The 16,612-nt window shown below is 42.6% G+C and overlaps 2 protein-coding genes across 3 annotated transcripts in view; both read right to left on the bottom strand.

Moving 5' to 3' along the window:
- elmo3 (engulfment and cell motility 3) overlaps positions 1-5,407 on the bottom strand; it is a 23,483-nt gene extending 18,076 nt beyond the window's left edge. The window contains exons 1-2 of one of the 2 annotated variants that reach the window (XM_084932731.1): positions 5,158-5,407; positions 968-1,076 (exon numbers count right to left, since the gene is read on the bottom strand). In XM_084932731.1, the coding sequence (XP_084788857.1) occupies positions 968-1,045 (78 nt within the window). In that variant the 5' untranslated portion in view covers positions 1,046-1,076; positions 5,158-5,407. Of the gene's footprint in view, positions 1-967; positions 1,080-5,157 lie in introns of both variants that reach the window. The other variant, XM_084932730.1, reaches the window with a different exon arrangement.
- A 945-nt stretch (positions 5,408-6,352) lies between these two features.
- Positions 6,353-16,137, bottom strand: e2f4 (E2F transcription factor 4). The gene is made up of 11 exons (XM_084932734.1): positions 15,728-16,137; positions 13,937-14,046; positions 13,065-13,226; positions 9,835-9,878; positions 9,684-9,748; positions 9,409-9,597; positions 9,233-9,311; positions 8,913-9,059; positions 8,765-8,800; positions 8,508-8,552; positions 6,353-8,172 (listed from the first exon to the last, which is right to left on the bottom strand). The coding sequence occupies exons 1-11, from the start codon at positions 15,890-15,892 to the stop codon at positions 8,057-8,059; spliced, it is 1,158 nt and encodes a 385-aa protein (XP_084788860.1). The 5' UTR covers positions 15,893-16,137; the 3' UTR covers positions 6,353-8,056.
- Positions 16,138-16,612: the final 475 nt, after the last annotated feature.

Consider the following 16,612-nt stretch of genomic DNA (forward strand, 5'->3'; position numbering starts at 1 on the left):
CACAAGCAGGAGTGGGCGGAGCCTTCACAGACACACGGGCCAATATGGTGACACCTTTTTATTCCCCCCCAGCAAGAAAATGCCCAACATAGTTCAGATGAATGCACGTCTCTGTGGTCTGGCGTTGACTCATTAGCGTGAGTGCTGCTATCAACGTGCCAGAAAGTCTCAGCACCACTGGACTAAAACCAACCTGTGCAGAATTAATCGACCAAATTACCTGATGCAGCCTGACTGAAATATGTCACAACCTGGAGTCCAATCAGAGCCTTTGCATTTTGACCAACTCTCTGATGAAATGTGTTCATAATGGCTGCAGAACAAAGTGGTTAAGGTTCCCCTGTTTGATTCCACCGAGCAGGTTTATATTCACCAAGATGCTGACGGTGCAACAAACTCAGAGGTGTAAAATGTGAGCTGAGGGTCACAGCTCTGCCAGGTCCTCATGCACCATCATTCCTGCACTGGTGCAGAATGATGCAATTACTGCACAATCTAATCTTTTCTTACACAAAAACTCCCAAAATGCCAGAAATATAAGATCAGGATACTCTTCTAAGTTGTCCCTTTTCACACGTAGCATCGAGAGAGCGACGACTTCACTACGAGCCGACTGGTTAAAGCGACGAGCTCGTTGAACCGAGCACCTTTCTCACACAGAAACAGTCAGATCACACGCATTAAAGAAAGTTTAGTGTTCAGTCCTGCTGCATCAGACGTTTGCACCATCGCAGGGCATTGTTCACGGCTGCGGTGCACGTGTGAAAACGGCTTTCAACTCTACCAAGACAAGTAAATTAGGTAAGATGCTCCACGGAGGGAAACAAAGTCCCCTTGTGGTTTAGAGTTAGATCAGAGAAGAAGCACATCAGACACTCGGTGTGACAGACTGCGTTATTTTAACCAACCAGAGCGCGACGGACGTTATCAGTTAAAAGTGTGCACATTGCATAAATGTGTGCATTACCTGGTCCAGTTGTATGAGCTGGGGGTAGGCCCCGGGCATCTGGATGGCGATCTTCACTATGTCCTTCTGCTGCGGCATGATGGCACCTCTTGGTTACACCGCTATTCAGCTGCTAACGGGAAAACAGAGTTATTGGGCACCTGTGGGATTTATATGAAATACATTGAAGAACATGTATAAAAACCATGTGACCAAAATGGACTCGAGTTTGCACAAAAAACGAGTCTCCGTCATTTCGACAACAGAAAGGTGGAATAAGAAAACGAGAGCTGACGGTCTGTCAATCTCATGGCTGCCTCGTGTTGATCCAACAACCGTTTTCGACGTGAAGCTGCAGAACACGGCGGTTCCTCTTTCACTGTTTATTTATGGAGTGCTGAGTAAAGCTGAAACAGGTGACCTCCTGCCCGTACAGGCACCTCCACTCCTTCCATCGTTCTTCTCACTTCCTCCTCGGCTCCGATAGACTTTTCCCAGAGGATAAAGAAGAAGCTGTTGTTGCGCTTCAAACCCTTCCTCGTCCTCCTCCTCAGTCTCTCGACACACGGACAACACATACAGTCTGATGTTGAGTCTTCTGTACATTCACTGGCTCGGTGTGATTAACAGCCCAGCCTGTGCTCGATCTCTTGGATGGTTTTTGCATTCTGTCACTTCCAGCCTCAAAAAGAAAGCTCGCAGTTTTTAACAAAGCAACATTCCTACTGCTGTCACAACAACCGCATGCTTCGAGGCCTCCTCGCCTCCCTGAGGCGCTGTCTGATAAAAAAGGGCCGTTTTAAGTGACGATAAACATGCAGCCGATACCTGGATGTCACCTCTCAAACATCCATCTTTGTTTGGGGGTAATTTACATGGACTAGATGGAAGGAGAAGTCTGAAGGGCTAAACCTGTTTGGGGATGTTGGATCTGGTGTGGTGCCAAAGGTCAACTTCCCTTTGAAAATAAAGTATTAATCTTAATAGAGATTTATAGAAACTGAGGTCTACTCAGCTTCTGAGTGATCGAATTCAAAGACCAGGTTTTTATTAACAATAACTGAGAGTACCTGCGGTTTTTAAGCTGTCCAAGCTGCTTAATGAAGAATGTGAAACTGAGCCCATGTAGGCTACTTGCTGTGGTTACTGCTTTGGCTGCAAAGAACTAACCAAACAAGTACACATGAATTGCGTCATATAGTACAGCTTTGACTACACCAGTTTCCTAATCAGCCTGCAAGTGGAAACTGAACTTAATTTCAGGTCTGGGTGTCAAAATCCAACATTTCAATAAAACAATGACGAGTACATCAGTCAAAGAAAGCGCTGTAAAAGTGAAACTTGGCACAAAGAGTCTTTCAACCCCTGAAGAAGTTTCCTTTTTCCTAGAAAGCACAATCATCAGGTCAACACTGACTAGCGTCGTAATTTACAATAAGACACCACTAATAGCAGGATAACGAGTAGATGTTGTGATGATAAATACAGAGAGGATGGTGGCACTCACAGTAAACACGCTACCTGCTTGGCTTTATTTACGTCATCAAATATAATTGGGTCACTTCCTCTCAAATCAGCCAGTTTTTAGAGCGTTTTCTGCTCAAGCATCTCCACTTGGCATAAACAAAGAGACAAAGAGCAGAAGTTCTCTGGCAGGAAATGCATGGTTGATGCCAGAGGTCAGGGATCATGGCCAATGCTTCCAGCTGACAGAAAGGCAACAGTAACTCAAATAACCACGTCACAATCAAGGTAAGCAGAAGAGAGTTTGTGAACGCACAACACGTCGGACCTTGAAGCAGATGACCACAGCACGTGGCGCTCCTGTCAGCTAAGAACAGGAAACCGAGGCTGCAGCTCACACAGGCTCACCAAAGCTCGACAACAGCAGATTGGAAAAATGCTGCACGGTCTGATGAGTCTCAACGTGGGGGATATTTTCTTAGCACACTTTGGGGCTCTCGGTAGCATCGTCTAAACGCCACAGCAAGTACTGTAGCAGACCACGTCCAGCTATTTATGACCACAGTGTACAGGTCCTCTGATGATTGCTTGCAGCAGGACATTGTGTCATGTGTCAAATCATTGCAAGCTGCTTTCTTGAACATGACAGTGAGTTCAGGGCACCCAAAGAGCCCTCACAGTCACCAGATCTCAGTCCAAGCACAGTGTCGTGGGGATGTGGTCGAAGGTGACACTCACATCATGGATCTGCAGCTACTTTGTCAACATGGACCAAAACCTCAGGAGTGTTTCCAGCTCCTTGATGAATCTTTGCAGGCAGTTCTGAAGGCACAAGGGGCTTCAACCCAGTACTACTACAGCATCATCTGACACTGTGACACTGTACAAGAATAATCTGTAGACCAGAGCATTCAGAGCTCACAGCTTTGCAATACTGCTGTCGCATCTATAAGCAAACTATACGATCTATCAGAAAGAAGGAAATGAGGTTGTAGACAAATGTGGCCTGGCGACAGGAATAGAACACCACAGTACAGTTCATCTAGATCAGAAGCTTGAATATTGATATAATCTGAGCAGACTAGAGCTCCGAGCTTACTCGCTCACCGTGGCCTGTCCAGGACGGAGATCAGCCTGCATTCCTGTCATCCAAGAAGAATCAACTTAAGCTAATCCTTTAAGCATTTCCTACAAAGTATTTTTAAAGTGTCTGAATTGATTTTATACAGCTTTACATTTAATGCATTAATGGTCAGGAACACGACACGATGGCAGAAATACAAATTAGAATAAATTAAAACCCCTCATTAATAGAAGTTACCATTTCTTTAGGGGAACTAACGTCCCAGACAAGGAAAGATGAACTAAAAGACCTCAAAGATGTTTTTTGCATTTTTAACTAAACCCAACTTGCTTGTATCGAAAGTTAAAAAGCTGCTGATCAGCAAAACTGTGTAAGCTGCTTCATTTACTCAGGAAAAGAGGGAAGCTTTCATGTGAGGCTCCAACAGAGGTTAACCACCAGTGCGTGCTTGCCTCAGTCTGTACCTGTCTGTGCCTGTTTGTGATGCCCCCCAGAATTAACCAAGTGGAAGCTGAAACCACACCCACTGTCTGGCTTCAAACAGAAGAGAAGTTGAGGTTTAACTTTAGTACTCTAAATGTAATGATCCCAGTTAACAAAAATCCTTTAATAACCTGAACAACTGGTCAAATAAGAGATTAGCCAATCTTTAAAAGACACAAAAAAGCCGAAGCCTCAGCAGTGTAATACATATGGATCATAGCTGCTTCCATCTGACAGCCAAAGACAAGACATGGTTAATTTTACAGGCCAGCAGTTCCTCAAACCCATTTATGTGTAAATCAAAGAAGAAGGAGAAGAAGAAAAATCAGCCTTGCTGGGTTTAATCAGATACAATTTTCTGCCTTTCTGAACGGAAGTTGTTAGAAATGTAACAACAAACAGGTCGTTATAATATGGGAAGTTCTAGCTGCTACAATAGACGAGAACTCAAAGAGTTCTCTGTGCACTCGCTCACTGTGCAGCTGAAACAGGTGGGTTCCCTCTGTGTGGAGTTTGAACTGCGCAGACCATTAAAAACATAAATGCATTTAAAGGAGATGATGTCAGATAGATTAGAGTCCCACCACATTCAGCTGTCACTGTCTATATTCAGGGAGCAGTTTGCTTCGTTAGGCTTAAAACCACAAGCAGGCTCAGAGCTTTTGTTAGCCTGCAGATCCTGTGTGTGTGTGTGTGAGACCCCCTGGACTGGCAGACCCCCCTACCCACTGTGGAAGTGTGTATGTAGGGAGGGAAGAGCTCAGCTGCCTGAAATTCCTGACCTGACAGAGTCGCACATACACTCGGTAAATCTGAAATGCTACAGGTTTCCAAGAAAAGGGGATTTATATGGTAGAGAAAACTGGAAGCTGCTTTTTAAAATAAAAATAAAAAACAAAGAACAGAAACACTTGTATTCGGAGTTTTTCTTATAATAATTAAGAATGACACAATTGTGCTTTACATATAGCACATGTCAGTTAAGTAAAGTCATGTGTTGCTGCATTAAGTTAGCAGCTAAACAATGTTTTAGTTAAAAGTAAACCATTCAGTGCAAAAAGATAAGTTAAAAGTGCCCCTAATCTGATATGAGCGCAGCCACAGCGTGTTGGAAACAGTCAACACAACAGTCGTGAAAGAAATGTGAGCACAGCTTTCTTTTTCCCTGAATGCCTCCTACCTGGTATGAGAAGACGAGTCAAGAGCTACTATCCTGCAGGAACCGCCGCAGTCGGACCGAGAAACATTTGCAGCTCCTTTTTTACTCTTCAGGAAGAACCGAGTCGGTCCGCGGAGGTGTGTTCCCCTATAAAAACATCCGACCGCTGACAAAACCTGTACCAGCGTCTCTGCAAAAACTTTTAACTATGATAAGTTGACCTAAAAGTTCCGGGTCGGCTGGAGTCTCTTGGTCGAGCGTTTTTTCTGGGTTTTTTTTTTTTTTTTTTTTTGGAGTCAATCGTCTCTGATTAACAGACCAGTTTCCGATTTGGATTTTCACAATAATACCCCTCCCGCGTTTCACATTAATTGAACGTTTAAATTGAAAATAAAACTAGAGATAAGGAAGAGAAAAATTAAAATGGTAACAATAACCAATATATAACCAATATATTATTTTATATGTTGCTACTTTATTGTTCATGCAGGAAACCTTTGACCGGCACATTGTTTTCTTTCGAGCGATACAGTGCTTTTACTTTGAAACAAAAACGACATACACACCGGAGGTGTCGTTGCTGCTTATGGTGACTTCTATCATATTTTCTTTCACATTTCTTCACTAGCACATAAAATTGAATTCAAAGTTCCGGTGGCGTACAGCTGGTTACAGCCGCCCCCTGCTGTCGCCTCATTGTCCAGCAGAAAGACTTCTGTATGTATCAGGCTTAATGTCAGAAAAAAGGGAAGCAGAAAGACCTTCCTGTCCTGCTGAAGTGCTATCAAGATATTGCTGATCATGTTCCCCTTATTTGCGAAATATTTTTTCCACAGATTTTCTGCCTTTGTTTACAGTAAAATTGACACGAAATGCGAGGAGGAAGATAACTGGGAGTGAGAGCCAACAGGAAGCTCGTAAAATGGGATGTAATGTTTATCAAATGCTACCATGACTCAGTTTCTCTACTTTCATCACAATGTGCAGAAGCTTTAAAGGCCATATGGGAGATACATAATAGAAGGATACTCTATACAGATGGTCCTCTATGTGTTGACCAGTAGAGTCTAAGGTCTAAGAGCCTAATCCCAGAATCCCATTACTTTTATCCTTCAACAGTTCCTCATAATCAGGTTACCAGTTACAGTTGGAATGAAATCAAGTGTGTACTGTAAGAAACGACCAGTAAGTAACAAGCCACTCAAAAACATGCAAATAATATTTAAGTGTTTATTGTGTTCCATTTGATGCAACTACAGCTTAGCAATTGTCATCCTGTTAAAAACTGACTGCATACTCGAGTCTTACATGGATACAATTTGTTCAGCGACTACTGCTGAAACCCGGCAGCTCACGACACTGTCCAAAACACAAAAACTGGATATCGACCGAAGAGAGGATGAGTAGCAACCAGTCTGTCCACAGTGACGCCAAAAGTGCAACGACGGGAAAGGATGCTTTGCTGAAGCAGGTTTTGTCGATAAATTTCTTGAGTAGCTCCGAATCAGTGGCAAGAATCCTGTAATAATATATCTAGCTGGTATAAAAAATAAATGCTATTCTATACAAGCAGTAGAGGGAGATATACACAGTACATACTGTACAAACATACGTCTTCCAGGGTAAAACAGGATGTTACACAATGAAATGATTTTACAGAAGAAAGCACTTACGTGTCCTTTGCGCAGAGAGAATAAACTAAGGTGAAAGGTGTAATTTAGAGTGATGGGCAGATTTTCCGCTTACAACAAAAACCATTAAAACTACAGAAAAAGGGATCTGTGCCACATATACACTTTAAAAAAAAAAAAAAAAAAAAAAAAGGATAATTCAAGAAATACACGTTTCACTGCAGCAATAAAAAAGTACATCAAAAATGCCTTTTACATACAAATGATGGCATTCATATACATACATTATGAGTGAAAGAGAAGTCATTTTGGAAGGAGAGGGGAGTTTGTCCTCTGACAAACAGGAGTTAATGACTAAAGTGAGCCTGATTTTCTTAAAAAAGGAGAAAATTGCAAGTTTAGAAGCACTAGTACCAGCTTGAAGTCAGTTATACAGCGAAGTTTACAGAAGATTTTTGATTTTAGCAAGCACCAAGTTTTACATTTTAATTAAATGATGTTTTTTGGTCCATGATTCCTTGTATCACAAATTTAAATAGGCTTAGTTTTGCATTAAGATCATGAAACTGGTACAAAAAACACTCGAACTCTGAAAGATTTGAAAATGTCCCATTATTCTAAAGAAAGCAGTTCATAAAGATTACATGGTATGATTAACTGAGTGTGGCGACTTGGTTTACCTGCAAATGATTTCTCTGTGAAGTTTTAATGCGCTGGTAATACAAAATATATATTCTCTATGTACATGAGGACAGTGCATTTTAACCAGCTCTGTTTGGACTCAGTGAAGTCATGCATGAACTTAGCTTGCCATGACTTTTAACCTGATAGTAAAAGGTTTCTCTTAAATCCCGGAGACTTCTGACTTAAGAGATCGGTCTATACAAAAACACATTCACAGACACACAAGCACACTCGCATCAAGTGTGCCCACGCACTCTTGCTCACAAGCACGCGGGAAGCCGATACACAAACGTAACCCCTTATGATACATAAAAATCCCCCAAAAATATAATTACGACTCTTGTTTCCTTGGAAAATCGGTAAGTAAAATGTTTTGTTCTCGCCTGTGTTTCTTCAGGAGGCGGCACATGGAGCTGCTATCAGAGCTCAGCTGGAGCTCATCGTGTCAGTGCAGAGGTGCCCTTAAATGCTCCTCAGATGGGGATGGCTTTCCTGCACCTCCTCCCGTCTTCACCGTCACGGAGAGGGAGGGGCAAAACTCGGATAAAATGAGGGTAGATTATATTTGGGCCAACTGTTTCCTGCTCTGACGACAATCTCGGAGGTCAGAGGTTGAGAATGGGGACGTCAAACAGGTCACACAGACCTTCTGTCTCGTCCAGGTTGTATATGTAGTCGTGGTCACTGGGTGGAGGTGACAGGCGAAGGAGAGGAGAGAACACTGGGGGTGAAAGAGAGAAATACATGAGACCTATTATAGAGAACTGAGATCAGGCACCTTACAGCGTGGTATAAATTATAAATACACAAGCAAATCATTTTTTCCAAAAATCCTTCTTCTCCAACAGTGTCGACATTCAATTCCAAACAGAACGCAGATATTTGGCATCTCAACAGCTGAGCTCTACTGGTTCTCGAGGGATAAATGATGCTTTCATCCAAATGAGCCCAAACACGTTCTGGCTAAGATTTTCCTGCACAAACGCTCCACTTTGGAATCTTTCTGGGAATACCTGAAAAATACAAATATTCCAGCTCGTCTGTAAGCAAACATACCTTCTGATGACATCAAGTCCTCCAGCAGGTCACCGCTCATGATCTCTGTCAGAGGAACAATAAAATCAAGAGACATTTTTAAAGCACCAAGTCTGCAGGAGAATGAAGACAAGTGGCCTGCATCAGCACAAACTTTCCTAAGGAAACGTCAACTTCTGCAAGAAGCCAGAATGTCAGGATCTGGTAAATATTTCCAATGCACTCTTTCAATGTACAGCAACGAATAATGCAGCTACGTAAGCTGAGGAGAAGTTTACCTTTTGTTGGGTCAAACATTTCAGAGAAGTCCAGCACTAGAGAAAAGACAAAAAAAACAACCAAAAAAATAAATAATAATAAAAACAAAACAGTGTTGCAGTCAACTGTAACCAAACCTTTATTACACCAAAATGGGTCAACACTCACACTCAGATGGACCTGACTTCATTGGTTCGAATCCTGCAGAGGCAGAAGACGACGCGGGACCGTCCAGAGAGGCGGACGACTGCAGCTGCTGAGTAACTGCAGCGGGCGTTTCGGTTGTTGGGCTGAGCGCGGTGGTGGCTGTCACCTCTGAGATAAAGGCAAGAATCACACAACAAAAACATAGTTTGACATAATGTTGGACAAAATGTAAACCACGATAGGAAACAGTGTGGGTGTTGAGAGAAAACGTTCTAGGCGCTATTTGTTACAACCAATTTTCCCCGTGTGGGACAATTAAAAGATTAGTCTACTCTCCTTACCCGTTGCTGTCTGGATGGCCGAAGGGCCCGATGTGATAGGAGCTGTTTTTGTGGGAGGAGCAACAGCTGTTTTAGGGACCTGAAGAGGAAACAAACAAGGTGGTCCAGTACTCTAGTATAAGATCACTGTTCTTATTATTGGCACTTCAAACTCACTAAACAAAGAGAAAATGGACCTGTGTGGTGGCAGTGGGCAACTGGGAGGTAGGTGTTGGAGCTGGGAGGTTCTGTAGGACGTCATCTGGAGGAGGAACGGGCAAAACAACGGGAGAGGCACTGGAGGGGTCTTTATTGACCAATAAAACTTCAATGGGACCAGATGTACTTTTAAGACGGATCTGGTATTTTCGCTGTCCGTTGAGAACCTGCACACACGCACAGTCGGAGATATGAGCGAAACAACAACCGGACCCGAGAGCGCAGAGGAAAATCCACTACAGACGTCACTTACAGATTCTGGTATGGGCACCTCTAGCTGTGTGCCTATTGGAGCACGGATCGCGAGGAGAGTGTCACCTGTGGAAGGAGGGCAGGGAGTGAGAACAGTTGCTTTTGAGTGAAAGAGCGAAATGCCTGCAAATCCAAGCGTGCGAAACAATTACCTTTAAACGCTCCACAGAGATCTTCGTGTTTTACATAGGCCATAGTATGAATGTGTTAAGTGTAGCAGCAACCACATCTGGCACACAAACTGAAGTGTTCTCAACAGCACACCTTTGTACACAAACACTAACAATGACTGAGAGACATTTAATGAGTATTTGAAAGAGTTCAAGTTTAAGCTTGAAAGAAAAAAAACCTTACATCTGTAACTAAACTGCATATTTATTAGACACCCTCAGAAAGTCCCAGAACACCTTGTGACATCATTAGGAGAATTTCCTCAGACATTAAAAGTCTCCTTCTTGGACCACGGAAGAAATGCTTCACCTGTAATTCATACTCTCTGAAGAGCTTTGAACACTAATATAGAGGGTTATGGTTGTCTTTCATTATGCTGCAGCTGACTGTGCAATGCAGAAATGAGTCCGACTGTAGTCCAACCTACCAGTCAAAGCTTTGGACACGCCTGTTCATTTCATGGTTTTTTCTTTATTTTTACTACATTTTATATAAATACTGAAGACATCAAATATATGAAGCAAGATTTATGGAATTATGTAGCAAAGAAAAAGCTGATAAATAACTGTAAATGTGTCTTATATTTTAGATTCCTGCAAGCAGCCGCCCTTTGCTTTGTTGACAGCGCTGCAAACACTCGGCCTTCTCTCAACGAGCTTCATGATGTCGTCACCTGAGATGGTTTCACTCCACAGGTGTGCCTGTCAGGGATCATTTGTGGAATTTGTTGCCTTCTTAATGGGGTTGGGACCATCAGGTGTGTTGTGCACAGCTGACAGCCCTATTTGACAACTGTTAGGATTCATATTATGACAAGACCCAATCAGCTAAGTAAAGAGAAACAACAGTCCATCATTACTTTAAGAACTGAAGGTCAGTCAGTCCAGGAAACACTAAAACTCTGAATGTGTCCCCCAAAACCATCAAGCACTACGATCAAACTGTCTGACATGAGGACGCCCCAGGAAAGGAAGACCAAGAGTCACATCTGCTGCTGAGGATGCATTCATCCGAGTCACCAGCCTCAGAAATCATTAACAGCAGCTCAGATCAGAGCCCAGATAGATGCCGCACAGAGCTCCAGTAGCAGACACATCTCTACATGTTCAGAGCAGACTGTGTGAATCAGGCCTTTATGGTCAAATAGCTGAGAAACCACGACTAAGGAAAAGCAACAAGCAGAAGAGATTTGTTTGGGCCAAGAAACACAAGGAGTGGACATTAGACCATCTGTGGTTTGGTCTGATGAGTCCAAATTTAAGATCTTTGGTTCCACCTGCCGTGTTTTTGTGCAAAGGTGAAGCATGGAGGAGGTGTGATGGTGTGGGGGGCTTTGCTGGTGACACTGTTGGGGATTTATTCAAAACTGAAGGCACACTGAGCCAGCATGGCTACCACAGCATCCTGCAGCAACATGCCATCCCATCATTTATTTTTAACAGAGCAATGACCCCAAACACACCTCCAGGCTGTGTCTGGGCTATTTGACTAAGAAGGAGAGAGATGCAGTGATGTGTCAGATGGCCTGGCCTCCACAGTCACCTAAACCCAGTGGAGATGGTTTGGGATGAGATGGAGCGCAGAGTGAAGGCAAAGGGCCAACAAGTGCTCAGCATCTCTGTGAACTCCTTCAAGACTGTTGGAAACCATTTCAGGTGACGACCTCATGAAGCTCATGGAGAGAAGGCCAAGAGTGAGCAAAGCAGGAATCAAAGCAGAGGGCTGTTAGGAAGGATCTAAAATATAAAACTTGTTCTGAGTTAGTTCACACTTTTTTCCTTTAGTACTTAATTCCAAGGTGTTCATTCATAGTTTTGATGCTTTCAGTCAGAATCTACAATGTAAATAAAAATAAAGAAAAACCATTAATGATAAGCTGTGCCCAAACTTTTGACTGGCAGTGTATGCCAATACCCACAGCTGAATCAAGTCAGATCTTTGGCATTGCTCAGAGTAACATTTATGAACCTGCAGCATTATAAAGAACAACAAAATAAACTATCACAGCTGTGCAGATGACACAAATATATATCACAATGTCACCAGGAGACCGAGGCCCTGTACAGGCTCTTGGTAAATGCATTGAGGAAATTAATGATTGGTTGTGCCACAATTTTCTCCAGCTAAACAAAAACAAAACTGAAGTAATCGTCTTTGGCGCCAAAGAAAAACGATTACAGGTCACCAGAGAACTTCAATCTATACACCTAAAAACCACAAACCAGGAGAGAAATGTGGGTGTAGTGATGGATGCAGACCTAAACTTAGAAAAACACATTAAGGCAATAACAAAGTCAGCTTACTGTCACCTCAAGAATATTTCAAGGATAAAAGATCTGATGTCTCAACAGGACCTGGAAAAACTAGTCCATGCATTCATCTTTAGCAGGCTTGATTACTGTAACAGCATCTTTACAGGTCTACCTAAAAAATCAGTCAGACAACTACAGCTCATTCAGAGCTCTGCTGCTCGAGTCCTCACTAAGACCAAAAAAGTGGACCACATCAGTCCAGCTCTGAGGTCTTTACACTGGCTGCCTGTCCGTCAGAGGATAGACTTTAAAGTCCTGATGCTGGTCTATAAAGCTCTGAATGGTTTAGGACCAAAATACATCAGTGACCTCCTGACCCAGTATGAACCTTCCAGATCCCTCAGGTCATCTGGATCCGGTCTTTTATCAGTCCCCAGAGTCAGAACCAGACACGGAGAAGCTGCATTCAGCTTTTATGCTCCATATATCTGGAACAAACTCCCAGAAAGCCTCAGATCAGCTGAAACACTCAGTTTATTTAAATCCAGGTTGAAGACTCACCTGTTCTCAGCTGCATTTGAATAAAGCACCAAATCCACACTTTTAAGCTTAAATTTCAAAACCTACATTTTAACTACGGATTTTATCGACTGTTTTTTTTTATCAATTTTAAATCCTGCTTTTTATTTGTTTTTGTTTTCAATGTCTCTGTAAAGCACTTTGAATCACCTTATTGTTGAATTGTGCTATAAAAATAAACCTGCCTTGCAGTACCCACTAGTTCTCTCACACAGGTATGCACTAGATCTGACACTGCTCTAATGAAATACTAGAAAACACAAAATGAATGTACAATCTAACAAGCAGCTTCAAGAGCAATAAAGCCATCGTGTTAAAGCAACCCTGACCACAGGACAGACCACTTCCAGCTAAAACCCACAGACTGCAGTGAAGGATATGGGCTGTTGTTGGAGTCATCTGTCACGTTCTTGATGCTTTGCTGGACCCAGACTCTCTGCTGGTCCAGCTCGTGTTCCCGAAGGGCCAGGTCATCGAGCTCCGCCTTCAGATCAATCAGCTTATCGGCTATCTCTCTGGTGTTGCACCCTGGACCAACACCCCTAAAACACAACGGTAATAGCATGTTTATGTACAGAGAGGAGATAAAGACGCCTTCATGCACACACAAAACTCTTGGCCACTGATCATCTGTTTTTTATTAGAGCCTGGACTCTCAGATTCACATTAATTTTCCTGAACCTGAAAGATTTGAAAATTTCAGAAAGTTTACTTATGCGTAATTAAAGCTTTGATATTTTTTTCTCTCCTGAGTAAAATGAAATGTTAATGTATATTATCAGCTTACATATGTGGGGCTATCCTAGAAGTTGCAGCTACGGTAGACGGGGTCTTTCTATTATTCAGGCGGTGTTATTGTAACTCAGGTGGCATTTATAGTGCATATGGTCTGTGGTCAGTCCTACAGCCCTCATGAGTTATGCAAACTGAAAGTCTGAATGTGCACTTTTCAGTTCATTAGTCATTTTTGTCCTGTTACCACGAAGCTAAAGCCATGAAAGCGTCTTCCATGAAACGCAAACATGCAAAGAATAACACCAACAGGCACCACAGTCCTCAGGTTCTCACCTACTTCCCCGCCTCTCTCTGCATCTGTAGCACATGCCTCTTGTGCAGAGTGGAAGGTTTGGGAGTGATGCAAGTTCTTGCAAAACATTTATGGTTTCAAATACCATCATTACCTAAGCACATCATCCTTCTGTCATGAAAGCCCTGTCAATCACTTGAAGAACAAAATGAAATGTGGACTTACTTCCATTGAATACTATTTTTGGACTTCTTCTCTATCAGTCCAATACCTTCCAGCACGTTAGTGATGTCATAGATACGCCGTTTCTGACGCACAGCCAAGGTGTCTGCCGCCTGAAAGACAAGAAAAATTCATTTAAAATACAGACGACAGCATTTATGTAGCTAACGCATAGACAGGGACTGTGGTATCTAGGCCAACAGGTGCCCTGCAACAAAAAACTTTTAAAGCCTCACCAAAAATGGTGGCATAATTTTAACTTCCTTCCTTTCTAGCCCAAATCATCTGATGTGCAACATGCTAACATTAACCATATGGCAAGTGCTGATACTGTAAGCCCACGCGTTATCATCAGGGCCTGTGGCTAAAGTGGACTCATGGAAGTTCCTTAATGACAGCTCTATTTGAAAATTCACATAACATAAATTCATATACATTCCCAAAATAAAATGCTTCACCCTGCAGCACGCAAATGGCCTTTCAATTATTTTATTTATTTATTTTCAGCCTAAAAATCAGGGGAGAAAATTGTTTTTTGGCACCAAACTAATTTCTGTCAGTTTTTTCATAATGGCTCCATATCTCAATAACAGGATCCCTGGAAAAATGAAAAAAAAGGTCCTTTGTTGTGTGAAAGTTACAGAGTACAACTACACGACTACAGAATGAATCAGTAAATTTGTTTTATTATCATAGCATTTTTGCACTACCTCCAAGCACTTTGCTCTCCATTGTGTGCCTTTCTATTGTTTTATATATGACTGTATACATCTCTTCTGTTTGCCATTTATTCCTGATGTCTTTACTAATATATACATAATTTTGTTGTAAATGTACAATGACAATAAAAGGGCTATTTTATTCCATTCTAATAAACTGGTGAAAATTAAAGTTGAGGAGACAGGGAGGGGAAAAGGGGGGTTGGCACTTTATCAGCATTGCACAGTGCAGCTACGAGTGTCAAAAGCTATGAAGCCAATCTATCTGCTAAGACCCAGCAGCCACTGTGATACAGTCCAAGTAATGCTTGGCTGGTCAGGCTGCCTTCTGGTTCACTGGTTTGTTTAAGAAAACATGAATGGCAGTTTGTGAAAGGCTTCTATTTATAACACAAGCTGAGAAGTTTGGTAAAGTCTGGTTTTCACTTTAAAAACACGTTTTAAACTTTACGACTTTGAAGCCAAATAGTATAAACAGTACAATATTAGACTTTTCAGACTGTAGTTCTATTTATAAGTATAGAAGAGCACAATTATCAAGTACCCAGTTACTTATGGTTAATCTAAAAGCAGCTCATTATGTAATATCAGAAGCGCTTATAACAAGGATGGTGACTGAATGCACTGTCCTTTAGGACACATGCTCTCCGAGTAGCTGCGGGGAAACTAACACAGTGAATGCATGTCGTTAAGTGACAAAGACGTTATCAATCAGAGAAAATTTGTTCATGTGTGAAGATGCAGCAGGGTCGAGTCAAAAGAAAGCGACAAAAGCTGACCCACTTTTTGAACTTTGAATCTGCAGGGGGCAGAGTCTGAAAAGTTGACCGGTGTTCTCAAAGTTCACTTGTTGTCTTTGCTCAGTTCTCTAGCTAAAAACTTGAAAACAACATTTAAGTTGCGTTTGAAAGTAACCCGGGTGTATTGAAACTGCAGTGCCACGAAAGAAAACCGTTCGAATTAGCCTGTCATACAGCTAGGCTAGGCTAACAAGCTAGCGAAAGTGTAACGACAGCGGGCAGGCTCCAAATGACATGTGCTAGCTAACAACAAAGACCCCGGGTTGCATGCTCACAGCTTTTAGGTCCAGCACCCCGTCCTTCGCCTCCTGTAGTAAAGTCACAAACTTGGTCGTGAGCAGCCCCAGGCTCTTTTCGTGCCTGCTCGGGGTCTGCGGCTGCAGCGAGTCCCCCACAGCTACCAGGTCGCCTCTGTTACTGGCCGACTCCAGCTCCATCATCACTCGGGACCAGCTCCGTACTTCCCCCTGCCTCCCCGACCAAATCCAGCCAGCGAGCCCAGGAAAGCACGCCCAGTCAGATAAGCAGAAGGCCGGGATAGCGCGACGGCGTTCAAATGTGCTGGTGTAACCCGCGTTTCTCCAATTTATTGCCCCAAATCAAGCCGAACAGGCTGAACACGGTAATTCAATGAGCGAACAGTCGGCGGAGAGCCGTTGGCCACGCGAGGTATGACGGGACGGTTCAATCATTCAAGGGAGTGTCTGCGAAAACTCCATCGTCAAAGAGCGTGGAATAAAGCGACAGCGCCAAGACTTGTAAAGTCATTACATTGTTTCTAGTGCGCCGTTCTATTGTTCGCAATTAAAGGTTAATTTGCAAATTCTTTTCGCTGTTATTTTCGTTTACAGCTACAACACTGAGTTTTTCCGGATTAATGTAGTAGTGCTAGTTTCAGACGCACCCTTACTGACTCAAACTTGAAGAAAACACACGCACGCGTCAAAGCACGTACACGCCTACGCTAGCTTGCGTGCGCGCGGGCAATTACTTTCTAGGATAGAGTATAGAGTATTTAGAATTATTTAGAATTAAGAAGTCCTTTAAAACTACACACACACAAATATCTTCATATATGTTATATAAATAAATAGTATAAGTTGCCCCACAGACTGCACACAGCGCTCACTGGATTCATTCGACATATTTTTAGTCTGCAT

This window comes from Perissodus microlepis, chromosome 7, assembly GCF_051167445.1.
Source record: "Perissodus microlepis isolate ML-2025 ecotype Zambia chromosome 7, ASM5116744v1, whole genome shotgun sequence".
Classification (NCBI taxonomy): Eukaryota; Metazoa; Chordata; class Actinopteri; order Cichliformes; family Cichlidae; genus Perissodus; species Perissodus microlepis.